The sequence below is a fragment of the Mirounga leonina genome, unplaced genomic scaffold, assembly GCF_011800145.1.
Source record: "Mirounga leonina isolate KUSES-001 unplaced genomic scaffold, KU_Mleo_1.0 Mir_174, whole genome shotgun sequence".
NCBI lineage: Eukaryota > Metazoa > Chordata > Mammalia > Carnivora > Phocidae > Mirounga > Mirounga leonina.
Genome location: NW_023270451.1, coordinates 75,884,236 through 75,910,285, shown reverse-complemented (window position 1 = coordinate 75,910,285; position 26,050 = coordinate 75,884,236). Strand labels below are relative to the sequence as shown.

The following is a 26,050-nucleotide window of genomic DNA, read 5'->3' as shown; positions in this document are numbered from 1 at the left end:
ATTAGAGAAGCAGCAACAAAATAGAAACATGTATTTATGTAAGAATGTGATGCAGCAAGTATACCAGATTCTGAAGTTCTAATGTGAAAGGGCTACCTAGAACGCCAGAGGGAGATCGATTCTGGGACAAATCAAAGTACTATTTGACCTAGGTGATTGTGAATTTATGCACAACTTTCTAGCTTGATTGAAAGACAATTGACACGACACCATATAGGTTTAACGTGTACAGTGTGATGATTTGACATGTGTATATGTTGCAAAGTGATCACCACAATAACATTAGTTAACACATCCATTACTCTTTTTTTTTTTTTGGATGTGGTGAGAATTTTTAAGATCTACACTCAGCACCTCTCAAGTATATAACATGGTATTGTTAACTACGGTCACTATGTTGTACATTAGACCCCTGGAACTTATTCATCTTACAGCTGGAAGTTCATACCCTTTGACCGCCATCACCCATTTCTCCCACCTCCTGTCCCTGGCAACTACCAGCTACTCTATTTTTATGAGTTTGGCTTTTTTAGAATGTGTGTGTGTGTGTGCGTGTGTGTGTGTGTGTGCATGCACGCGTGTGTGTCTGTATCACGTCACATCTTCTTCTTTATCCATTCGTCTATAGATGGACACTTAGGTTGCTTCCATGTCTTGGCCACTGTAAATAGTGCTGCAGTGAATGGGGGGGGTAGTGGTAGGCAGATATCTTTGCAAGATAGTGGATTTCATTTCCTTTGGGTATATACCTAGAAATGGGATTCCTGGATCACATGGTAGTTCCATTTTGAATTTTTTGAGGAATGTCCATACTGTTTTCCACAATGCCTGCACCAATTTACATTCCCACCAACCATGCACAAGGGTCCCCTTTTTCTCCATCTTCTTTTTTTTTTATTTTAAAGATTTTATTTATTTGAGAGAGAGAATGAGAGAGAGAGAGCACATGAGGGGGGGAGGGTCAGAAGGAGAAGCAGACTCCCTGCCGAGCAGGGAGCCCGATGCGGGACTCGATCCCGGGACTCCAGGATCATGACCTGAGCCGAAGGCAGTCGCTTAACCAACTGAGCCACCCAGGCGCCCTCTCCATCTTCTTACCCCCACCTATCTCTTGTCTTTTGATGCTGGCAATTCTAACAGGTGTGAGGTGATACCTCATTGTGGCTTTGATTTATGTTTCTCTGATGATTAGTGATGTTGACCTTTTCATACACCTGTTGGCCATTTGTGTATCTTTTTTGGAAGAATGTCTATTCAGATCTCATGCTCATTTTTAAATCAGAGAGTTTGGGTTTTGTTTTTTTGTTTTTTGTTTTGCTATTGAGCTATATGAGTTCCTTATATATTTTGGATATTAACCCCTTATCAGATATATGATTTGTGCCTATTTTCTCCCATTCCATAGGTTGCCTTTTCATTTTGTTGCGTCTGTCTTTTGCTGCGCAGAAGCTTTTAAGTTTGATATAGTCCACTTGTTTATTTTTGCTTTGTTGCTTGTGCTTTGAGTGTTATATCCAGAAAATCATTGCCAAGACCAATGTCAAGGAGCCTTTCCCTTATGTTTTCTTGTAGAAGTTTTATGGTTTCAGGTCTTACATTTAAATCTTTCCATTGGAATTATTTTTTGTGAGTGATATAAGGTAGGGACCCAGTTTCATTCTTTTGGTTGTGAATATACAGTTTTCCCAACACCATTTATTGAAGAGACTATCTTTTCCCCATTGAGTATTCTTGGCTCCTTCGTTACCAGGGTCTTTTGTGGTTCCATATGAATATTAGGATTGTTTTTTCTATATTTAAAATGCCATTGGAATTTTGATGGCTACAGAGGGCTATAGATGGTATCTATAGGTGGCTTTGGATAGTATGGACTTTTTTTTTTTTTAAGATTTTATTTATTTGACAGCGAGAGCACAAGCAGAGGGAGAGAGAGGGAGAAGCAGGTTCCCTGCTGAGCAAGGAGCCCGATGTGGGACTCGATCCCAGGACCCTGGGATCATGACCTGGCCGAAGGCAGCCGCTTAACCGACTGAGCCACCCAGGCGTCCCTGGACTTTTTTTTAAAAGATTTTATTTATGTGTTTGAGAGCGAGCGAGAAAGAGAGAGCACAAGCAGGCAGAGGGGCAGAGGGAGAGGGAGAAATAGACTCACTGCTGAGCAGGGAGGCTGACGTGGGGCTCGATCCCAGGACCCTGGGATCATGACCTGAGCTGAAAGCAGATGCTTAACCGACCGAGCCACCCAGGAGCCCCATGTTGCATACATGTACATCACGTACCATGATCTTTTTAATGTACTGTGGCATTTGGTTTGCTAGTATTTTGTTGGGAATATTTGCATCTAATTCATCAGAGATATTGGCCTGTAGTATTCTTTTTTTTTTTTGTAGTGTCCTTAGTGGACTTTGGTATCATGGTTATGTTGGTCTCATAAAATGAGTTTGGGAATGTTCCCTTCTCTTTACTGTTTTGGAAATTTTTGAGAAGGATTAGTATTAATTCTTTGAATGTTTGGTAGAACTCATGAGTGAAACCATCTGGTCCTGGGCTTTTGTTGTTGGGAAGTTTTTGATTACTGATTCAGTCTTCTTAATTCTTATTGGTCTGTTCACATTTTCTATTTCTTCATGATTCAGTCTCAGTAGGTTGTGTGTTTTCAGGAATTTATCCATTGCTTCTAGGTTATCCAATTTGCTGGTGTATAATTATTCAGAGTAATCTTTTATGATCCTTTGTATTTCTATTATCTGTTGTAGTGTCTCCTCTTTCATTTATAACTTTCATTTGAGTCCTCTTTTTTCTTTGTTAGTCTAGCTAAAGATTTGTCAATTTTGTTTATCTTTTCAAAGAACCAACTCTTAGTTTTGTTAATTTTTCCTATTCTCTATTTTATTTATTTCTGCTCTAATCTTTGTTATTTTCTCCCTTCTGCTAACTTTGAGCTTAGGTTTTTCTTTTTTCCCCTAGTTCCTTGGGTTGTAAAGTTAGTTTTTTAAAAAAGATTTATTTATTTCAGAGAGAGAGAGAGCACGCGAGCACACTAGAGGAGGGAGGGGCAGAGGGAGAGGGAGAGAGAGAATCTCAAGCAGACTCACTACTGAGTGTGGAGCCTGATGCGGGGCTTGATCCCATAACCCTGAGATCATGACCTGAACCGAAATCAAGATTTGGATGCTTAACTGAGTCACTCAGGTGCCCAAGTTTTTTATTTGAGATCTTTCTTTTTTTTTTTTTAAAGATTTTATTTATTTATTTAACACAGAGAGAGAGAGAGAGAGAGAGAGAGATAGCGAGAGAGGGAACACAGTAGGGGGAGTGGGAGAGGGAGAAGCAGGCTTTCCGCTGAGCAGGGAGCCCGATGCGGGGCTCGATCCCAGGACTCTGGGATCATGACCTGAGCCAAAGGCAGACGCTTAACGACTGAGCCACCCAGGCACCCCGAGATCTTTCGTTTTTCTTGATGTATGCATTTATTTTCTGTTTTTATTTGTCTTGATATTTTTTTAATTTCCCTTTTGATTTTTTCTTTGGTCTATTGGTGTTTGCAGGAGTGTGCTGTTTAATTTCCATGTATTTGGGGCGCCTGGGTGGCTCAGTTGGTTAAGCGACTGCCTTCGGCTCAGGTCATGATCCTGGAGTCCCGGGATCAAGTCCCGCATCGGGCTCCCTGCTCGGCAGGGAGTCTGCTTCTCCCTCTGACCCTCCTCCCTCTCATGCTCTCTGTCTCTCATTCTCTCTCTCTCAAATAAATAAATAAATAAATAATCTTTAAAAAAAAAAATTTCCATGTATTTGTGAAATTTCCAGCTTTTCTCCTATTATTGATTGTAGTTTCATACCATTGTGGTCAGAAGAGATACTTGATATAATGTCTGTCTTCTTGAATTTGTTGAGACTGTTTTGTGGCCCAACATATGGTGTATCCTAGAAAATGTTCCACATGTGCTTGAGAAGAATGTGTATTCTATTGATAGTGGATGGAATGTTCTGTAAATGTCTCTTAGGTTCCTGTAGTCCGTAGTATTGCTCAAATCTGCTGTTTCCTTACTGATTCTCTGTCTATGTGATCTATCTATTGTTGACAGTGGGGTATTAAAGAATTTATGAGATTTATCACCCTGAGAGCAGTGATTCTCAAGTGGTGTTGGTTTTGTGTCCTCCCTCCCCCACCCGGGTACATTTGGCAATACCTGGTGACATTTTTGGTTGTCACAACTGCTGAGGGAGGATATGGCTGTTGGTCCTGGCATCTAGTGAGTGGAGGATGGTGATGCTGCTAAATACCCTGCAGTACTTGGGCTAGCCCCCCACTGAACCAAGATGGCGGTAGTGCCCTAAAAAAAGAGGAAATGCTGATAAGATTCAAGACGAGATTGGATAGAACCTACAGTCGTTTCCGAGGACCAGGGATGTACCTAACATTAACGATTCATGTTGGGAGGACAGCAGCATTCTCCCATGATGTGTCGGAGCTGGTTGGTTGCAATTCTAGACTGCCTGGACTTGGCCACCATGTGTTCTCTGTATCCTACTTGCCCATTTGTCTCAGGGAAGACTTGGAGCAAGATGAGGCACATTTGTTATTCTGTGCAGAGTAACGTTCATTGTCCCTCTTACCATTGAGAGCATCGTGGGGATTCTGGCATCCAGAATGGTATCCGGAGCTCATTATGAGGATGGGAATGAATCCCGAATAACACAGTCAAGCTAGAGTGCCTTGAGCAAGGGCATTTAGAAACAGGAGCTTCAAAAATGCTAATGGTTTCTGTTATCTTTCAGATGGTAAACGTGTCAAGGCTGGAGGGAGATGACAATCCCGTGCAGCTCATCTACTTTGTGGAGGATCAAGATGGAGAAAGACTCAGTGCAGTCAAGTCTTCAGATCTGATTAACAAGATAGATATCCAGAGAGCAGCCATTATCTTGGGTTACCGAATTCAAGGCGCTGTTGCCCAACGTAAGTGTGTGAGGCGTAGACCCTAAGTACTGTCTGTGCTGTGCTGGGGTCAAAAGCCAGTTTTTTGTTTTGTTTTTTTTTCCCTTTTTTGGACAATGAAATCCGAATTTAAAGCATTCCTATGTGCACAGAGTAGATTTATGTCTTAAATCCTTATTATTTAATCCATGGCACTTGTATAAAACATCAGTTGTTTTTTGTTTGTTTTTTAAAAGATTTTATTCATTTGTTTATTTGAGAGAGAGCAAGCGAGAGAGCAGGAGCAGGGGGGGAGGGGCAGAGGCAGAGGGAGAAGCAGGCTCCCCGTCGAGCAGGAAGCCCAACGCAGGACTCCATCCCAGGACCCTGAGATCATGACCTGAGCCAAAGGCAGACGCTTAATCAACTCAGTCACCCAAGCACCCCAAAATGTCAGTTGTTAAAATTCACTTGCCAAGTCCTTTATTTCAGCTGCTTGTAGTTGTAGTCCGCACTACTGTTTTCCTACCCAGCATTTTGTATCCCCAGTGTTAAGGGTCCTAGTAGCTTAAGTTAACTGTAATATTTTTTCCCCTACTCCTGTACTATTTCTTGTTTTAAAAATTTTGTCTTAGGTAAAATAACTTGTTTTCTCGGTATTTATTCCAAAACCTTGCCTGTCATATTTTGAACGTTAGTGGGGACAGTTAGTCACACAGGAAGCTGGGAGGTGCCCTCTGCATTTATTGGCTTCCTGCTGAGTTTTTTAACACAAAGAAGTCCTTGATCCTTACCCTTTTCAGTGCTGTTTCTCTCCCTCCCCATCCTTGCAGTGCTTCACAATTTAGAAAGAGGTATTTTGATATTTCTGTATTATTGTTGGAAGATACTTGGCTCCTGCCCTCGGCAGCGGTTGCTCCCAGTGCCTGATTTTTCAACTCCCAGATTTGGGGTATTTAAAATTAAGAAAAAGGAGAGGCACAGAAGAGTGTTTTCCTCTAAATGTTCCTTTATGAATCAGACTGCTATTTTAATGTGGATGCTTTTGCTTATGAGCCAGAGAGCAGTCCTTGTAGGAGCTTGGTGATATTTGCTCCCAACAGTAAGTGGATAAGTAAGTGTTTGGAAGGAATGGGGCATTGGGGAATATTGAAAAGTTCTTTATAGAGAACACATAGCCTGCAAAGGCACCTTTACAGAATGACAGCTTCACGGTTATCCTCGGTAACAGAAGATTCTTTGTGACATCTGTACTTGTCCCTGGAAACTAAGCAGGACCAGGGCTCATGGGCACACTGTCTAATTCACAGATGATGATGGGGAGAGTTTAAGCAAATAATCCGTTGGTGGTTTGTGTATTTGAGATATGATTGCATATTAGTATGTTCTGTTTCAAAGCAGTGAGGAAAAAAAATAACAAAGCACTTATATATCTTCATCGAGGGCATTTCTGATTGTAGGCGAGGTGCCCCACTCCAGCTAAGCACTTCACCTTTGAAAGAAGATTAGTTGCTATGGAGTATGGGCGCCTTTCAAGCTCCTTCCTCTGTTCTTTGCACCTGTTTCCTCAGCTTCCCGCTAAAGACCACGGGATAAGGATCGTGGGATTGGAAGCCTCAGCCAACATCAGGCTCAGCCCCCAGGCAGCTGTAGACCCTGGCAGCCGGGCCTCGTTTGATGCATCTGTGCCTCTCCCAGGGTGTTCTAGATTAGAACTAAGAAGAGCATCCAGTTGTCCCAGCTCCTCGGTTTGATTCTGTCACTCCTGTATTGTCAGTTGTTATGCAAAATGAGCTACGTATATAGACGTATTGAGGCCAAATTTAGAGATTAATACTTTGTCCCTTTTTCCATTTCCTACATAGTCTCTGCTCTGTAATTTGTGCTTCCTTCATAATGCTCATGCTTTAGAGTGCTTGCTCCCCTCCCTTGTCACTCTCAGAGGCCTGAACCCACACTTAAACTAGCACCAAGAATCTTCTTTGTTGTTACATCTTTGAGCAGGAACATTTTGATCCCATAGCATGTGCTAACCATTATGGAATATGAAAAGAGCATAAAACTTAGCCTCTGCCCGTGGAGACTGAACTGTATTTGAAAAGACAAGACTTAGAGTCATGACCATATTAATGAGTAAAGTAGTACAGTATATCAAGATGACATATTTATGTAACAAAATGCTTTTTAAAATAGTAAGGTCCCGGGGCGCCTGGGTGGCTCGGTCGTTGAGCGTCTTCTGCCTTCGGCTCAGGTCATGATCCCAGGGTCCTGGGATTGAGTCCCACATCGGGCTCCCTGCTCAGCGGGAAGCCTGCTTCTTCCTCTCCCGCTCCCCATGCTTGTGTTCCCTCTCTCACTGTCTCTCTCAAATATTAAATAAAATCTTAAAAAAAAAAATAGTAAGGTACCGTTTGCTAGGCAAAGGCACCCAGAGCAAAAGAACTTAGACAAGGAGGAAACTCGCCTTCTTAGCAGTTTTTATGAAGTGATGGTAACAGATGAGAAGGTTGGGCAGAGGGGAGGGGGACATTTTGGTCTGGGGCATTTGGTAATTGGAACCTGAGCTTTAAGAGGAGCTGAGTCCCTTGAGAGGATGAGTACAGAATGAAGAGGATGAGGGCCCAGGACCAGGAGGCAAGGTTAGGGAAAGGAGCTGGTGAAGGAAAGGAAGGCAGAGTGCTTGAAGTATATTCATCCCAGGTCACGGAAGATGGGAGGCTGCAGCAGTGGTCTGGGTGGTCAGGAGGGTGGGGAATGGCAGATTCCGAGTAAGTAAGTTGGATGTCATGTAATTTTAAAATTGACATCTGGTGCCTTAAATCTTGTTTCAGGAGTTTAGAGAGAGACACAGGTGAAGAAATTAAGACAGTGTTTGTAGACTATTTATTGGGATTTCTGATTTTTAGTATGGAAGCGTTTCTGCAGTGAGATTAGGGTGGAGCTAGTAGAATACATGGGAAGTCAGGAGACCTGGAATTAACATAGCTCTGCCATTGGATGAGCCATGTTCCCTTTAGACATGTCAGTATGTCACCATGGTCCCTCGGGCATTGAGGATGTAGTATTCTATGTTGTGCTTGTTCACTGCATCACGTTTCTGGCCATCAGGAGATTACAGAGTCTAACCGCTTGACTTGACCTGAAATGACAAGGACTTTCCAGGTTTCTCATCGAAGAAGCCATGTTCCCTGCACAGAAGGGCTGTCAAGTAAGTGAGTGCAGAGGAATTAGTGAACGACCTGTCTTCTTTGTCTGCAGCCTTGGACAGAGTGAAGAGGCCGTCCCCTGAGTCCCAGAGTAGCAACCTCTGGGTCATTGTCGGTGTGGTCATTCCAGTGCTGGTGGTGATGGTGATTGTCATCATCCTCTACTGGAAACTCTGCCGCACAGACAAGTTGGACTTCCAACCCGACACGGTGGCCAACATCCAGCAGCGTCAGAAGGTGAGGGTGTGACCCCCCAGCCTTCACACGGGCAGTCATATGGGCTGGGGTAGGCTGAGTTCAGGCTCTTGATACTGAAAGCTGGGTCAGAAAGCTGATAGGGACATTTTTTTGGCTTTAATGGTGGTATCTCTTTGCCTCACGTTTGCTACTGGAACCATGATTCTTCTGTAGTGTTAATTATACGCCAAGAAGATGAAGCTGTATCAGGGCTTAGCAGTGTTATGAGCTCTGAGTTCTACTGTGATTTTATTTGTGAAATGATTAGTTCAAAGATCACATCCATTTTTGTATGAATTCTGATCTATTTTAACCCTGGATATTTTCAAAGAACGGGAGCCAAGGGAGGTTTTCTCAGATCTGTGTGTCTATTTCTTTCATACACAGTTCCACTGGACGGCTCCTTTAGTTTCCATCCACCATATGGGAAACCCACTGTCCACCTTGATCAAGACCATTTAATCATTAAAAAAATGATACTTATATGCCTTAAACATTTTAATTTAAAGATATGAGTGGGTCTGTATTCGCCAATCTTTTGATGTACCCTGAGTCTTTTTTCTTTTATATTTTATTTTTTGGACTGTTGGTTTACCAAGAGGATTCTGTTTGGTTTTTCTTGTAAGAAACAATACACCTAGGGGCACCTGGGTTTTAGTTTAAGTCAGTTAAGCGTCCGACTTGATTTAGGCTCAGGTCATGATCTCAGGGCCGTGAGACTGCGTCCCACATCGGGCTCTCTATGGAGCCTGCTTGTGATTCTCTCTCTCCCTCTCAAAAATAAAAATTAAAATTAAAAAAATTAAAAAAGAAACACCACCTATAATGCATCAGCTGCAGTTTCCAGTTTGGGTTTCTTTAGAGAAGAGCAAGCAACCTGAGTGTAAAGTGCTCTAGGGTTTTTTTTTAAATTTTTTTTTTGATACCCTCCCCAACTCTGTAATCTTTCAGAGCTAATTCACCTACACCTAACTTCACAGCAGTGTGTTTTTAAACATCTTTTTCAGAAGGGTGGTCTTTAGTTTTTAAAGATTTCATTTATTTGAGAGAGAGAGAGAGACCGCAAGAGAGGGAATACAAGCAGGGGGAGTGGGAGAGGGAGAAGCAGGCTTCCCGCTGAGCAGGGAGCCCGATGCGGGGCTCGATCCCAGGACCCTGGGATCATGACCTGAGCTGAAGGCAGATGCTTAACCGGCTGAGCCACCCAGGCACCCCCCCCATTTAGTTTTTATAGTAATAGCAATTCTCACTTTTATGTTTCAATGATTTCTGCAATACTTAATTGTCACATACCAGTTTCAGAGTAGAGACATTGACTCTTGGTAAGTATCGAGTTTTGGTTGATCTGGTGTGAGCAGAAACATGCCAAGCACTGAAGAAGAACACAGTAGCTGCACATATCTAGCACCCCAGGCAATGAGCCGTTACCAAGGGGATGGAAAGTGGTAATCTGTCGACTGTGTGTGAATGTGCACCCTCTGTGGGTCTCACACATTTAGAGGACTCACTTGACTCTAGAACTTTGATAAGAAAAAGCAAGGAAGAGGCAGAAGAACAAGAAGTAAAGGGCTGCCTGTTAACCTTTTAAATTTATTCTGTCTGGGTTTAAAAATTTCTGCCCATTACAAACCTACACCTGCTGAATGAAAAAGTAGGTATTCTTCACTTATTGTACTTTTGTAAAAGTAAATGAAGAGTATTCTTTTTCTTATGAATTAACTAAAAATGCAAAATCATGACTAAATTGCAAGCTGATGGTTATCAAGGGTATTGGAAGTATTTTAGACATTAACATTATATTTATTACCTATCTTCATTTATTATTTACAGAGTGTGCTGAGATGGTTTTGTTGTTAGACTAGATAATGCCATGGAAAACCCTGGAAGAAGTGCTGGAGGTACTAAATCATTCATAGTGTGAATTTCATTGTAATGAGGTCAACAATAAGTTTGGAAATGTTTTTGTTCTGGTGAAAGAGTATTGTTGCAGAGAGATTTACCCAGTGTAGATGGTTATGTATTCAGGTCTTTCATGTTCCAGGTTCCCTAACATAAACACTCCCTGTGGAAGCCCATCCGTCATCTGTTACTTCATTCACCTGTCAGAGGACAGCATCCCTTGAGTTCAAAACAGGATACTCCCCAGGTTTTCTCCTTCTCCCACTTTTACTTCTGAAATATCTTCATGCCCCAGATGTTGCTGTAAATCAGATGGACAGAGTTTCAAATAGAACTTCCAGCCCTTAGGGTTGCTCTTGCTTTGCATGTGCTGGAGGATTTGTGCATATGTCTTTACAACATGTTTGTTGGAAGGTCTTCTGTGTGGAGGAGTCCCTGAGGGAGTCAGCGTCTTCTGACCCGGGTAGGGGGGCCTGATCTCTGCGACATTTCAGAAGGGTGGTCTTTGGTTTGCCGGCACAGGAACCTACTGTATAGATCTTGTCATGCATTTATAATAGGAAAAGGATGATCTCTGTTTAGTTTAGAAACAAATATCTCTACTTCACAAGTGTTTCTTCTAAGATTTACCTGGCAGTGGTGAAGGGCCTCTATCTAGCCCATCCCTTGGGACAATTTGAAAAGATGCTAGTTTCCCTGGGACTGCGAAAGTTCTTTTTCCTTCTTGTGCGACTCTCTGTTGTCTCTCTTTCTGTTCTGCTCACCCTGCCCCCTGATGCTGCCTTGCTGCTACTCTCCCAGATCCTTGAGCTCCGTAATCCCGGAGCTACAAACATCTGGAAACAATACATGTGCCCACCAAAAAAACCCACACCCCCTACCCCTTGTAACGAGCAGGAAACCTCTTCAGATTGTCTGGGAGTGGATTAGTTTTGACATACGATAAGAGGGAGAGGCCATTCTGTCACATTTTGAGAGAGGGCCCTCTTTTATTTCCAGTCATTAAAAAACAAATCTAACCCGTATCTTCGCTTTATCTGTAGTCTCTTTAAAGTCATCACTGTTTACTGGTATCAGAAAAACTGCAGCTTGGACCCACCTCACCCTGTTGAGGTTGTATGTAAAGAGATGAATGGCATTGGCTAGATGCTGCTGGTCCCGTGAAAACTTGTTCCTTCTGATGGGGACAGTCCACTCTCTGTGGTTGGTTGGCGTGGGACCGTGGTTCCTGACTGGTGGGCACTGCGGGCAGCCACATGGAGATGCCTTAGTCACTGCATATCCATTCACCAAACACCGAGCATTTGCTCTGAGCCCAAGCAGGGCCAGGCCGGGTTGTAAGCCCAGATAACATGCAGTCCCTGTTTCGAGGGCTTCGGTAAGGGAGAAGGACGAGGGACCCGGACACTGACACACGGTAGCGTAAGTCTGTCTAGGCTGTCTTGGAAGCAGGGAGAAGGGGCAGCCACCCCGTTGGGTGGTGGGCTGCCTCTGCCTCTGGAAAGAGGCGATGCTGGGGGGGCGCCTGGGTGGCTCAGTTGTTGGGCATCTGCTTTCAGCTCAGGTCATGATCCCGGGGTCCTGGGATCGAGCCCCGCATCAGGCTCCCTGCTCAGCCGGAAGCCGGCTTCTCCCTCTCCCTCTGCTGCTGCTTCCCCCTGCTTGTGCGTGTTCTCTCTCTCTCTCTCACTGTCAAATAAATAAATAAATAAATAAATAAATAAATAAATAAATAAATAAATAAAATCTTAAAAAAAAAAAAGAGGCGATGCTGGGGCTGAAGCTCAGAGGTGGAGGAGATGAAGCCAGGTGAAGTGGGGCCAGGTGGAGGGAATGGTCTGTATGTCAGGAATGATGGGGCAAAAGTTGTCTGGAAGGGCACAGCAAAAACTGTGAGGTGACAGGAGACGAGAGCCAGGCTGGGAGGAGTTGTAGGACATATCGGGTCAGCAATGGTGCCGTAGGTGGTGGGGAGCCATGGAAGGATTTTCAGCAGGGACAGCAGCTTGAACGTATTTATCTCTGGAATGACCACTTTGGGAGGCTGTGTGGACAGCTGATCGAAGAGAGAGGCTCCATGGGTGTTTGTCCCATCTCAGCCAAATTCATCTTGTCCCCTGTGGTTGCTCTTCGAGTTTCTGCAAGGACCCCGTGGCACCTAATATGTGGAGAGTTCAGTTCACCTGTGGTCACTTGGCTGCGATTTGCTGTGGCCCCCGGGGGCAGGAGAGTCTTGGAGTTCTGCTCTTCTACCTCCAAGACTGCAGGGTGACCGGGGTCCCCAGGGCTCCAGCAGACACAGGCAGTAACTTTGCCTTGTCCTCACCTTCTGAATGGAAACAGCACGGCGACTACAGAGACTTTTCACAGATCTCATCTACCAAATAAGAAATGGGTAGACAATGCTGCTGTCTTCGAGATGGCAGATTTTTACCCAGGCACCTTTGGGGTTTGCTCTTTGATTTCTATTGTTATCTTAACTGCTCCTTCCCAGGGGTTCAGTCTAACTGGAGTGCTAGAGATTCATTCCATCTTGTTCTGCCTGGGGTTGTATTATATTTACGGCTCACATGTTTTAAAATTCATCAGGCATCTCTCCTGTTCTTTGGCTGACCAGCTTTACCCGCCCGCTCTGACTTGTCGGCGACGTTATTCCAGTGGGGCACGGACAATGGGGCCTGTCCCCTCTGTGACATATTAAAGAGAGAAGGAACAAAAGGACTGTCTCTCCTCAGAACCCTTAAAGGGTCCTAATGGAAATATTGAAGGCACTAATTAATTGTGGCTCTTCTTCTATAAAATACTGATTGAAGCTTATTCTGCATGTGGAAGCTGGAGACACAATACAGCCAGACTTAACTCTAGATTTTTTTTTTTTTTTAAAGAAATGGGAAAACTAGAAAAAAACATTCTGGAAAGTAGGGATGAAACAAAAGCTAATTCTATGCATAAGTGGGCAAGGTTTCCTCTAATTTCTTCCTTCTGTGTGTGTTCTAAGATAGCTTTTGTTTTGTGCAGAAGCACAGAGTAGTTGCCAAATTTCTATTGTTGTGGAAGGTGGTGACTCACCCTGCCAGTGAGAAGTGCAAGGATCTAATGGAGATATTTGAAAATGTTGGTAGGAATCAACAGTAAGCCCACAGGGCTTTTATGGACCTATATTTTATTGATGACATATACCCTTTTTCATGGCTCCCCACAAGATCCAGCAAGTTTGGAACTTCAACTGACTTTTTTTTTTTTTTAAAGATTTTATTTATTTATTTGAGAGAGAGAATGAGAGAGAGAGAGAGAGAGAGAGCACATGAGAGTGAGGAGGGTCAGAGGGAGAAGCAGACTCCCCGCTGAGCAGGGAGCCCGATGCGGGACTCGATCCCGGGACTCCAGGATCATGACCTGAGCCGAAGGCAGTCGCTCAACCAACTGAGCCACCCAGGCGCCCTTCAATTAACTTTTTAAAATTGATTTAGTCATCAAATATTTACAGACGGTCTACCATGTGTCACACCCTGTTGCTGAATTATAAAATTTCGTATCTAACTTAATAGCTTTTATCTGATGGCTGAGAATGCTTAGGCATTTATATTAACTGCTTGATATTTCATCATCCAACAGCAATAATAATGAAGCATTTTTGATGTATACATACTCTTGTTTCTTGCACGAACCCGAGAGTCTGTCAGGGTAGACCAGTAGTGTTAACTCCTAGACTTGGGGTACACTGAATGCACCACAGAGGTAGAGCTGTTTGTATTTTTCCCTTATTCACTTGGAGACCTCTGCTTGGAGGAGACAATCTGTGGCTCCTCCTTCAATTTTGGTAAAGCAGATCATCTGCTTTGCAAAAGTGATTGTCTCTTGGTCGTTGGAGGCATTTAGTTTCTTGCTGGGAAATACACTAAAAAAGGTTTTACCAAGATTTATTAAATGGTATTGATGGTGTTGACTCAGTGACTATTGATTATCTCTGTGATCCTTTCATTTAGAGGTAGCTTCTTTATGGAGCTACCATGAGGTGCGGCTGGGTAAAGGCTCCCGTGTGGGTGAGAGGGGCGCCTCTCTTCTGTAAAGCAGAAGGACCCTTATAACGGGAGGCGGGAAAAGGGAACCAGCCCGATGGCCAGACTACAGGCACACTCTCAGGAAAATCACTGAGAAAATAAAGCATACACAGAGCTTATCCATCTGAACTTTGACAGTCTTAAAATGGCTGCATGCCCCTAGGAAAACGTACACCCCCAGGGATTCAGGGAGCCCTGCTGAAAATCACAGTCTTGTGGATGAGGAGATAAACGTATCCTGAGTGGTTGGAGGGGCAGGGGAACCAGAGAGGGGCAGGTTTGGGTTCATATTCATGAAAGAGTGTTCCTGAGCCAAGGACTGTGTGGAGTAGCCTGCTCTTGTCACATGACATCATTAATTTAGAAAATACAGCCCACCAGGTCTTTACCTTTTGTTTCCAAGCAACATCTTTGTAAACTACATTTATAGTGAGTTTTGTCCCCCTCTGCTGGCAGAAGTCATTATTGCAGACTCCTTCCCTTGTCTTCACTGATCGTAGACTTGCCGTGCTAAAAAGACCTCCGAGATCACAAATGGAAACCATTGGTGTTGTCACTCATTTGGCATAAAATTAACACAGATATGGCACAACCTTTTGCTTCTACATAACACATTGTCTAAAATAACTCCTTAGGTTGGTTTGGCCTTTGTCTTTGACGGCTGGACTCTCTCTAGGGGTGGAATACAGCCCGGATAAGGGCTTTGGTTGTGCATGTGGCCTTCTGCCAAGGAGGCCCTTGGGACAATTATTGAAATGTAGTTTAGTTTCCTATACTCTGCAAACTCAAATTAATGATGCATGATTACCCCCCCCTACACTTTTAGGGTCCCCACAAATGGTGCCTCACCTTGATTGCCCCCAGTTCTCTGTACCTTGAGCACATTTCCTGTGTTAGCACAGGAAGCTAGAAGCTGAGGTCTGGACTCTGTGGTGACAGGGGTCTGGGCTGTGGGTTTGGTGTTGCTATTGTGTATCTCAGGTAGGACTTCTGCGTCCCCCAGTGTGAGAGGTGGGCTTTTTTGAAGACCCCTTTCTCCTTCCTCCTTGTGCCCCCAATACTTCTGTTGGCCACTCCTTTCTAGAAATTCTGTATCCCCTTGCCTTCTATTACATTGAACTTTACAAATTCCTTTTTTTTGAAGTCATCTATTTTTTGCTTGCCTCCTCTTCCTCCTTTGAGCCCCAAACTATTAGATGTTCCCCAACATTTTATCCACAGACTCTGTTTTCATCTTGAAAAATCTGAGAAAAAAAATCTCAGGTCCCCTACCTGTCATCTTCTGTATAGATTCTCTCAAAGTCCTGTCTCCAGCCTGAAATTTCCCCCAAGCTATTGTCCTCCGTGTCCAGCTACACGGGGCTACTCTCCTTTGGAGCTTTTCTGCCATCTCAAACTAAGCATGTCTAAAGTGAAACCTATCTTTTTATCTCCTCAGGTTACCATTCTTTCATGATGAATGTCCCTTCCCCCGTTCAGGATGCCTGCCTATAAGTCATTCAAGTCATCATTGGCTACTTTCCCTTTCCCTCCTTTGCCTCTTGTGTCTATTTTTGGCTTCCAGATCCTTCAGCCCAGTCTCTAGAACGAGTCATTCCTTCCCATTTCCATTGTTAGGGTTTAGGGCTCAGGCTTTTGTCATTTTTTGCATGGGTATTGTTGGCCCTCCAACAGCCCTGTGTGTCCTGCCTGCTTGGATTTTAGAAATCTTCCTCTTCAGAAATATTTAGTGGTTTTCTGCTCTAGAAACTGGCATTTGGTGTTGGCCAGCCTTCTCTCCCTCCCCACATTCTGACCCTTCTAGGTCAGCTGATGGGATCTCTTCCCAGCCCTCAAGTGTTCTCTGGTGTCTGACTTGATCTAGAACATCCTCTGTGTAGCTGCCCCTTTTCATTTCCAAGGTCTGCCTGTCCTGTGAATCCTGGCTCAAGTCTTCATTTCTCTATAAAGAATATCTCGCTTGTGCCACTCTCTCTGGAACCGCGTGATCATGCAACTGTGATGGTGGGTCAGGCAGGTATCGTCTTGTGATGTCTTTTGTACTACGGTCTGGGTGTTTGATCCTGTACTCTTCTTTAATCTTTCGCAGGTATCTGTCTTTTCTGCAGACTCTAGGTGTGAATGGCACTGTGCACACAGCCGACGTTTTAGAGATGCTTGTTGAATTAGAATGATGGGATGGCAGGCATGATCTCTGGTCAGAAGTCAGCACTCAGCAATCTTGCCAGCTCTCACAATCCCTTTTTACCATTCTCAGATTTCAGATTGACTGTCTTCGCTTGTGTGTGTGTGTGTGTGTGTGTTTTAGTTGCAGATCCCTAGTGTGAAGGGCTTTGATTTTGCTAAGCAGCATCTGGGTCAGCACAATAAAGACGACATCTTGATTATTCATGAGCCAGCACCACTACCAGGACCGGGACCGGGGAAGGACCACACCACGCCCTCGGAAAACGGAGATGTGCCGAGCCCCAAGGCAAAGATCCCTTCCAAGAACCTCCGTCACAGAGGAAGGTTCTTATCGGGCTTTCTGTATTGTTCCCTATCACAGAGCATGCTTCCCTTCTCAGTTTTGTCAGTTTCCAGTGTGAGAAGAGCTGATGGTGAGTATCCCCTGGGTGTGCAGCCCGGGAGACTGGCAACAGTTTGCCAAAGTCCACGAACCACAGGGCTCTCGATCCACTCCAGTGGACCACCAGAGGCGGCCAGATGCTTTGGTGGTCCCACCCCCGAGACTTGATTAGGTCTTGCCTAGCTCGAGTGGGTATATTCTGGGGTGATCGTTCTGGGCCCTCTGGAGATGATACCAGAAGTAATGTCTGAAAAGTGCATGACACATAATACACACTCAGCCTGTACTGACTTTGCCTTCCTTGCTGCGTCTGCGGTGACTTTCATCACGTCCTTTATTCTTTGCTTGCTTTCTCTCTGGCCGGCTCTGCTGTCACCCTCATTAGCATGTTTCCATGGACTCGGCACTGCCTCCTCCCTGCCCAGCTCCCCATCCCCACTGTCTTTCCATTCCTCCTATCAAAGGGAAGCAGGCCGAGGGCTTCGTGTTAACATGCCACCTGGAAGTTCCCCCTCACCCTCTGATCCTAGGAGAAGGGCTGTAGCTCCGTGGAAGTTCAGAATCGGGTTTTATGCAGCTGCCTTTAGATCTCAGCACAATCACACTAGGGTATGGAAGCCTCAAATTATCAGCCTGCCTTTGAGCTTTGAACTCCAAATCTTGATTTCCTGCGAAGAGGGAAGAAATGTGTGATCATACCAACATTTGAAACGCTGTCACAATTTCTACCCCAGGGGGTTCTGGCCTAGTTTTAACAATTTAATGGATGTTACACCATGATCTCTACAAAAGAAAATGAATTATGTCGAGAGATGTTATTTGCTTAATCATCTTGCAGGCTAAGAATAAATCAAATCACATTAAAGACTGTTGAATATGTTAGTATAATTTTGCCAAGTTTTTTTTTTTTTTCTCTTCCCTTGGTCGTCTCATCCTAAACATTTAGATGTAACATTTCAGTGGTCTGCATGATTAATGTAGGACTCAGGGGCACTGAGAGAAGAGGTGCTAACAGGTTAAGGACTTTCATTAGCCTCCTGCAACCTAGTTCTGTGTCTCCCTTGCTTTTGATAGACAGATTCAAAGCTCAGGGGTGATCGTTGCTTTTGTGTTGTAAGTATAGGCTTCTCCCAGAGCTCTGGGGTTCTGTGGGGGTGACAATAGGACCACCCTGGGTTCCTAGGGATTCTGCAGTCCCTGTTGACCGGGAACCAGGCCTGAACCCCAGATCTTCTGATACAATCTATGCCAGACCCAGACTACCAATCCAGGGCCCTGGCAACTGTGGGACCATCCTCCAGTCTGGCCCTTAGCTTCCTGACATTCCTTGGAATGCAGCCTGCTGAGCCAGAGAAGCCACATGATATTGTCTTCAAGAGGGGACCATGTGCTAGCAACGTGTTCCTTGAAGATGATTTTTGGGAACTGTCTCATTTCTGTCTGTTTTGCCTGGAAACCTGACTTCCACATCTAAATTAATGTGACCTCTCCCCACCTCCCCCCCCCCCCCGCCCCCGCAGGCCCTTTCTTTCTTTTTCCTAATGCTTGCATTTGTTCTGTGACTGCAGAGTTTCTCCCTCGGATGCTGACTCTACCGTAAGTGAGGAGTCCAGTGAGAGGGACGTGGGAGACAAGACGCCGGGACCAGTGAACGATGGCCAGTCCCACAGAGGCCCACAGAGCGGTCTGTGACTCTTCTCATTCTCCACATTCAACATAGTAATGATGAGATTCCAATAGGATAAGGTTTTATGCTACTTCAAATGCTAGACCCTAAAAAAAAAAAAAAAAATCTGCTGTGGAATACTCATCATCCGTATGGTGAATTTCTCAGCATCGACTGTCACTGTCTAATGTCGTTCTAGTGTCTTCGTTGAGGCGGGAGACCGTGCTGGAGGTTAGGGGTTCACTCAAGTGTGTTTTGAGGTTAATAGCCATGTTTCATTCTAGTTTAGAGTCCTAATGGTTTTCCTCTCCGAAGAACAGGAGGACCCAAACTAAAACCAGAGTCTCAAAAACTACCTCCAGAATTTAGTGACCTTCTTAGGATCCAATTCTGGATTTTTCTCAGCTGTCACTGCCAGGAAGTCATTTATTTATCATGGGTCCAAATGCATTCTATTTGGTCCTGTTCCTAGATCCTTCTTCCCGCAGGTAGTTCAGTGAGACCGAAATGGTGTAGCATATTTATATCTGTAGTCTGTGGCTTTTTAGGCCAGGTCTGAAATGAACTTCCTGTCCATCTCAAAGGACTTTACTGTGGAGCTCATCCTCTGTGATCAAACTAAGCCCACAGGTCTCACTAGACTTAGGGGCATTTTTTGGTGTGATGGCAAGGTAGTTTGGTTTTAGTTTAACAGATTCCGTAAATAAATGTGCGAGTACAGCTCTTGTATTTGCTGGAGTTTTATTTCTATCTCAGGACTGTTTCAGTAGTGCAAAGAAAAGTGGGATGCTCAGGATATTATTTTTAATAGTAATTTTTATACTTAAACATTTGTCATCACACATTTCTTTGTTTGAAATGCAGTACAGAGTGAATCGTATCCTATAAATGAACAGATTCTAGCTAGAAGCCAGAGGGCCTGATCTGTCACTGTCATGCGTGTGATCTTGCGAGTCCCTCAGCCTTTGGGGCTTCTGTGGGACTAAACTAGCTCATTTCTGAAATTGCTTCCAGTTCCTTTTTGATGTTAAAGAAAACCCCCTTAGAATAAGGGAAGAGTTTTTTCTTTGGATCCAGTTTCACAGAATCTTAGAAGTTATTTAGCACCGTGGTAACAGGTGCTCTGTTTCAGATAGACAGGACTAAAATCTAATTTTGATTCCAGGAAGGAAATATATGAGGGGGGGAAAAGAAAACAAACAGTCGGTTCTGGGGTTTCTCCGTTTCTGTTAATTGCTTATCTGAGAAAATCTCGCTTTTAGTTCCCACATTTAACTCCTGACAGTTTTAGTATATTCTGCATGGCTAACGAAAATCAAAAGTCACTATCATCGTATATTCAAAATCCAGGTAGTGAGCATGTGAGATGTGGGACTGAGTTGCCTGTGGAAGGAGGCAAGTGTGTTAGATGTTCTTGTGAGTTCTAGAAGCATAGCTGCTGCTATTATGATTTGGAGAGACACCACAGTCTGCACATTATTTTCATGTTTTAGAAAGATGATTTTCTCACTGTAAATATCAATTCACTTGGAAGATTTTATTTATTTCTGTAAAGCTTCCATGAAGGCATTTTATTGCTTGCATAGAACTTAATTAAATACCGTATAGAAAAGATTGTGAGTTTCTAACCCCTCCTCCATGTTGCCCTGGGCCTAGTGTTGCCTCTTACCACAGCAGGTGGCATGGCCGCCGGATCCCCTCTGACTCCTTGGCGAGGCTTTCGATGGATGTCACAAGTCATCTGACATTTCCAGGACCCACATGGCGATATAGCTGAGAAAAGAGCGTTGTTTTGGTTTTGGTCTGTTAGAGGTTGTGCTTTATTCCCTTCCCAGCTGACTGTTTTTGGAAGGCAGCTAGACCATAATGCATATATGACCGCCCATGGATGGACCCTTATGAGGTTATTGACTCAGATGTCACTGTGTTCACAGTTACCACGGTTATCACGGTTTTAGAATAAGTCACGTCATGACCACGGGTTCCCTTTAGCAGAGCTGTCAAGAGCGAGATGAGATAGGGAGGTGACGTACCTTCCTCGGGTGAAGGCAGAGGCCTTCAGACAGTTACTGTGCCACCACTCTGGTGTCCTTGCATAATGTCGCGTCCCCCTTCCTTCTGTCATCAGGAATCCCCCAATAGGTAAGGACTGCGAAACACGGTGTGCACGGGTGTGATTTTTAAGGAGTTGGAACTTCATTAAGGGGAATTCCACAAATTCCGAATTCTAGAATGGAATTCTTAGTTGGAACTAAGCTGACATCTACCTTGGCATGTGCTAAAGAGTTTGCAAGAAGGGGTGCCTGGGTGGCTCAGTCCGCTGAGCGTCCGACTCTTGGCTTTGGCTCAGGTCGTGATCTCAGGGTCCTGGGATCAAGCCCTATCTCGGGCTCTGTGCTCAGTGGGGAGTCTGCCTGAGTATTCTCTCCCTCTGCCCCTCCGCCTGCTTGCTTGTGCACTCTCTCTCTCAAATAAATATATCTTTTTTTTTTTTTTTAAGATTTTATTTATATATCTGAGACAGAATGAGAGAGACAGAGAGCACATGAGAGGGGGGAAGGTCAGAGGGAGAAGCAGGCTCCCTGCCGAGCAGGGAGCCCGATGCGGGACTCGATCCCGGGACTCCAGGATCATGACCTGAGCCGAAGGCAGTCGCTTAACCAACTGAGCCACCCAGGCGCCCTCAAATAAATATATCTTAAAAAAAAGTTGGCAAAGCAAATTAATAGTTTTAGAGAGATTGCAGGGCACCTGTGTTGACTACCTGTCACATCAGGGTTTTTCAGATGATTGTGGAGTGCTTGTTTATGAAATGATTTGAGGTCATAAGTTAGAATTCTTTGTATTGCAGCAGATCCCCAGAGGCCTCTTTGAGGTAACATTTTAGCTGAGGTGACTGGTCGTTTAGTCCTGCATTCAGCAAATGGGTGCTCAGGGCCTGTGGTGGGGGAGGCGCTGGAACAGGATGAAGAGGGAGAGAGAAATGGAATCCCTGCCTCACAGGATATTAATGGGGGCCACGGGCCTTACGGATGATGCACTTTGACTGTATTCACCTATAGATAATGAAGTTTGTATTTCTTGAGAAGTGTTCCATTGCTTCAGCATTTTAACAGTGAGCATTGCCCTTCCCTCTGTCATTCTGCTTTGTTGACGTTATCCCATACTCTAATTTCTATAATTACAATTTTTTTTGGTGTTGTAATATTTGAATAGAAATGGGTTTTAATCCAAAGTCTCTAACTTACCTTAAGGCAGATTTACACAGATTAATCTCTATGTATTGAGTTGTACTTTCCATTGGTTATTGTTGTCCAGGTTGTTTTTTAAAAAAAATAAATTATGCAGTACATAGCAAACAATAAAAATAACCCAGTTATAAAATATATATTTTTTAATAAATATATATATACCTAATATATATATGTATATATTAGAAAGGCTGGGTTCCGAGCAGTTTGGAAGCTTGAGGATTTTCTGGGCTTCTCGTGCGTCTCTGGTTGCAGTGGTGAATTATAGAGTGACGAGCCATGACCATGGCTGGGGGCTGGAAGGGGCACAGACAGGAGCCAGTCACAGGCCTGCAGCTCCCAGGTACCCAGGCAGGCAGATAGCACTGCGGGGGAGCGGGGGGTGCATTCTTCCTTTGTCATCTGTGTGTCCTGGTCTTTTCACCTTCCTGGAGGAAAGCGGTCTCACCTTTAAGTATCAGTAGCTTACTGGGCCCCCCTTTGTGACATTTGCTGCTACATTGTAAGTTTGGGTTAGCCAGGCTAGCCTATCTGGAGAAGCTAATTACCTCCTTTTAGGCATCGAGCCTGTAATTTGAGTAGCTGCCCCCAGATGAATGGTGGTGCCCGGCTGTGCTCATGTTGCACAAATAGGCTCCCTCCGGGCCCAGGGTAGGGAAAGAAAGCCCCAGATTAGCCTGAATCGAGACAACTATGCCTTCTCGCTAAGGGAGTCGTCATTCATTCACAGTTCCATAAATCATTTCTAATCGTGTGGGGTAACGAATGAATATAATTCACATTGAGAGGAAGTACAAAGACTTCCATACCACTGACGTGCATACATTCCTTATGTAAAATAGCTGTTACTATTTTTTACTGTTTTGCCCATTCTATCATGTTTTATTTAATTTATTTTTTTAAAGATTTTATTTATTTATTTGAGAGAGAGAGACAGAGATAGAGAGAGCACTAGCTGGGAGGAGAGGAAGAAGCAGCCTCCCGGCTGAGCAGGGAGCCTGATGCGGGGCTCGATCCCAGGACCCCAGGATTGTGACCTGAGCAGAAGGCAGACGCTTAACCTACTGAGCCACCCAGGCACCCCTCTATCTTGTTTTACATCAAGGAGAAACCTCTATATTTTTCACTTGCGCTTGAATCAACCTCAGGCTTTTGTTTGAAAACAGATTCTACATGCTCTCACTCCTTCTTGTGGCCTCTTGGCCATTTATTTTAAAGCAGTGTCCAGGGTGCTCTGTTAAGCATCTGCCTTCGGCTCAGGTCATGATCCCAGGGTTCTGGGATCGAGCCCTGCATCAGGCTCCCTGCTCAGCGGAGAGTCTGCTTTTCTCTCTCCCACTCCCCCCTGCTTGTGCTCTCTCTGTCTCTCTCGCTCTCTCCAATAAATAAAAAAAATCTTTAAAGTAAAAAAAAAAAAAAAAAAAAAAAAGCAGCGTCCGGAGTGTTCAGAGAGCGGCTGTGGCTTATCAGAGGGAGTGCTTCCCAGTAGCTCTATTGAGCTCTTTCCATCTCTTTAGCCCTTCTGCATCTCTCGCTCTTTGCCTTTATAAAAGTAAAGTTTATTGGGATTATTTCTACTGTAAAAGTCATACTCGTTAAAGAACATCCTCACTAGAGAAAATGCAAGAAATTGGAGAAAATCACCCGTTATGCCAAGATCCAATCTCTGTTTTCTTTTTCGAAGTTCTGATTACTTTTCTAACATGTCCCAGGTAGTAAAATATACATGCCATACAGTTTCCCCTCTTGACCATTTTTTTTTTTTTTAAGATTTTATTTATTTATTTGAGAGAGAGAGAGAGCATGAGAGAGGGGAGGGCCAGAGGGAGAAGCAGACTCCCCGCTGAGCAGGGAGCCCGATGCGGGACTCGATCCCGGGACTCCAGGATCATGACCTGAGCCGAAGGCAGTCGCTTAACCAACTGAGCCACCCAGGCGCCCTCTTGACCATTTTTTTAAAAAGATTTTATTTATTTATTTGAGAGGGAGCGAGAGAGCAGGAGCCCAACATGGGGCTCAACCCCAGGACCTGAGACCATGACCTGAGCCTAAGGCAAATGCTTAACCAACTGAGCCACCCAGTCCCCTCCCCACGGCCATTTTTAAGGGTACTACTCTTCTTTTTTTAAAGTTGGAATGAATGCCCCGCAGACGGCAGCTTCTTCTCCTCGAGGCTCTTCACCTTGGTTTTCCTCGTGCATCAGAGGCCAGACACGTTTAGTGTCTGCATGTCCACACTCCCCTCATCTTCTGTCTTTTCCCCAGTATAACTGCCTCAGTGACTACGTTTATATCTCTCCAAATGAGAGCGGAAGTTCAGAGCTGCTGTGTTTCCTTAAAAGTTCTGCAAGCCACTTAGTGACTCTGCGCAGCACTTGCACTTTCCCTTCCCCTCCTGAAGACTTTGAAACGCATTTAGACAAAACAGGGCAAGTTTTGGCACCAAGTAGCATGACGATTGATTATTTGCTGTTTCTTCAGGATGGCTTTATTTATTTCTGCTTTTGCTTCTCCTTCTGCTCCAGGGCCACCGCCGCCCAGTTCGGGGAATGAGCAGCACTCGTCGGCCTCCATCTTTGAGCACGTGGACAGGCTGTCCCGGTCCTCGGAGGCCAGCAGGCGGGTTCCCAGTAAGATACAGCTGATCGCCATGCAGCCCATCCCGGCCCCTCCGGTTCAGCACCCCGTACTGGCCGACCGGGTGGCAGAAACCAACAAAATTAACAAGGAGGTATTTGCTCTTTTTTAAAAAGTCCATTTATTAAAAAAAAAAAAAAAAATTCACATTCTGATTTGGTGACTGCTTAAAAACAGGTGGAAATTGCTAAAGGTAGGAGCTGCTGACAAGTATTCGTCGTTTTAAATATCAAGCTGAGTTTTTGTTTAGATCCAGTGCCATTCAGGGACACTGTTAGGCGTATGGCAGACGTGCAGAGATTTAACATAGCAAACCCGAGCCTCCTATCCTTCAAAAGTCCTCCTATGGCCCTTGGCTGATGTTTGGGAACTTACGTTTCAGAAACATTCCCACTATTCCCAGAACAGAGTGGCTCACTGTGCCCAGATTGTTTATGCAAACGGTATGACTTATCTGAACATCTCTTTTCCTTCTGGGACTCTGGAATTTTGGCACATGCTACGCAGAGGGAGCCTGTTGGACCAGCCCCCAGGACGAATCCTGGGCATTGCATCTCCAATGGGCTTCCTTGGTGGACATTTCACATGTGTCATCACAACTCATTGCTGGAGGAAGGAAGCAACATTGTTGTGTGTGGCTCCCCTGGGGAAGGCCTCCTAGAAGCTTGCTCCTGGTTCCTCCGGACTTCACCCACATGCCATTTCTCTTTGCTTATTTTGATTTGCATCCTTTTGCTATAATAAATGGGACTAACTGCTGAGTCCTATGAGTTTTCCTTTTTTTTTTTTTAAAGATTTTATTTATTTATTTGACAGAGAGAGACAGCGAGAGCAGGAACACAAGCAGGGGGAGTGGGAGAGCGAGAAGCAGGTTTCCTGCTGAGCAGGGAGCCCGATGTGGGACTCGATTCCAGGACCCTGGGATCATGACCTGAGCCGAAGGCAGACGCTTAACGACTGAGCCACCCAGGCGCCCCCCTATGAGTTTTCCTAATGAACCTTTGAACCTGGGGTGATCTTAGGACCACTGTAGACTTTGTGATCCCTGATAGATCCACTCTGGCCCCAGGGATCTACTAATACCTAGTAAAATCGGACTCCAGTGAATCCTGGAAGAGTGAGTTAGATCCACTTCTCCCCTGAGATTTTGGGAACTAGAAGGCCAGGCCAAGTCACTGTTAACTTGACCTTGAGAGATTTGACCTGGGCTAGACAATGAGTGGCCCAAAGGCCATTTAGGATTGCACATAAGGCAGCTCCATGTCTGTCCATTTCCTGCCTCTAAGAAACACCTGCTACTGTTGTGAGTTCTGCCAGGGTGAAGTAGTAGGAAGTTGGTACAGTTGCAACCCTCTCCCGCTTTAAAGGTGATCCTTAAAGTAGATCATCTCACAGAAGTCCTATCAAGAGTTCTTAATGGTCTTTCCTTCTTTTGCTAAGAATGTGCACTGTGGGTTTAGGATGGTGTGCACTGCCTCGGCTCACCATTGCTGGGGAGCCCCAGCCCTGCACAGCCCCCGGCCTAACCTAGACCGTCGCCCGCATCTCCAGTTGCATGTGCCTCTGTGCTTACCATGTGTAAGCACCCTAAAGTGGATTCTCCGAGTGC

At 44.6% G+C, this 26,050-nt stretch overlaps 1 protein-coding gene across 1 annotated transcript in view; it reads left to right on the top strand.

Moving 5' to 3' along the window:
* Positions 1 to 26,050, top strand: part of KIAA1549 (KIAA1549 ortholog) — a 109,627-nt gene that overhangs the window by 43,129 nt on the left and 40,448 nt on the right. Inside the window, exons 9-13 of the mRNA XM_035021194.1 lie at positions 4,780 to 4,957; positions 8,174 to 8,358; positions 16,627 to 16,829; positions 18,456 to 18,571; positions 24,330 to 24,535. Coding sequence (XP_034877085.1) covers positions 4,780 to 4,957; positions 8,174 to 8,358; positions 16,627 to 16,829; positions 18,456 to 18,571; positions 24,330 to 24,535 — 888 coding nt within the window. The remainder of the gene's footprint in view (positions 1 to 4,779; positions 4,958 to 8,173; positions 8,359 to 16,626; positions 16,830 to 18,455; positions 18,572 to 24,329; positions 24,536 to 26,050) is intronic.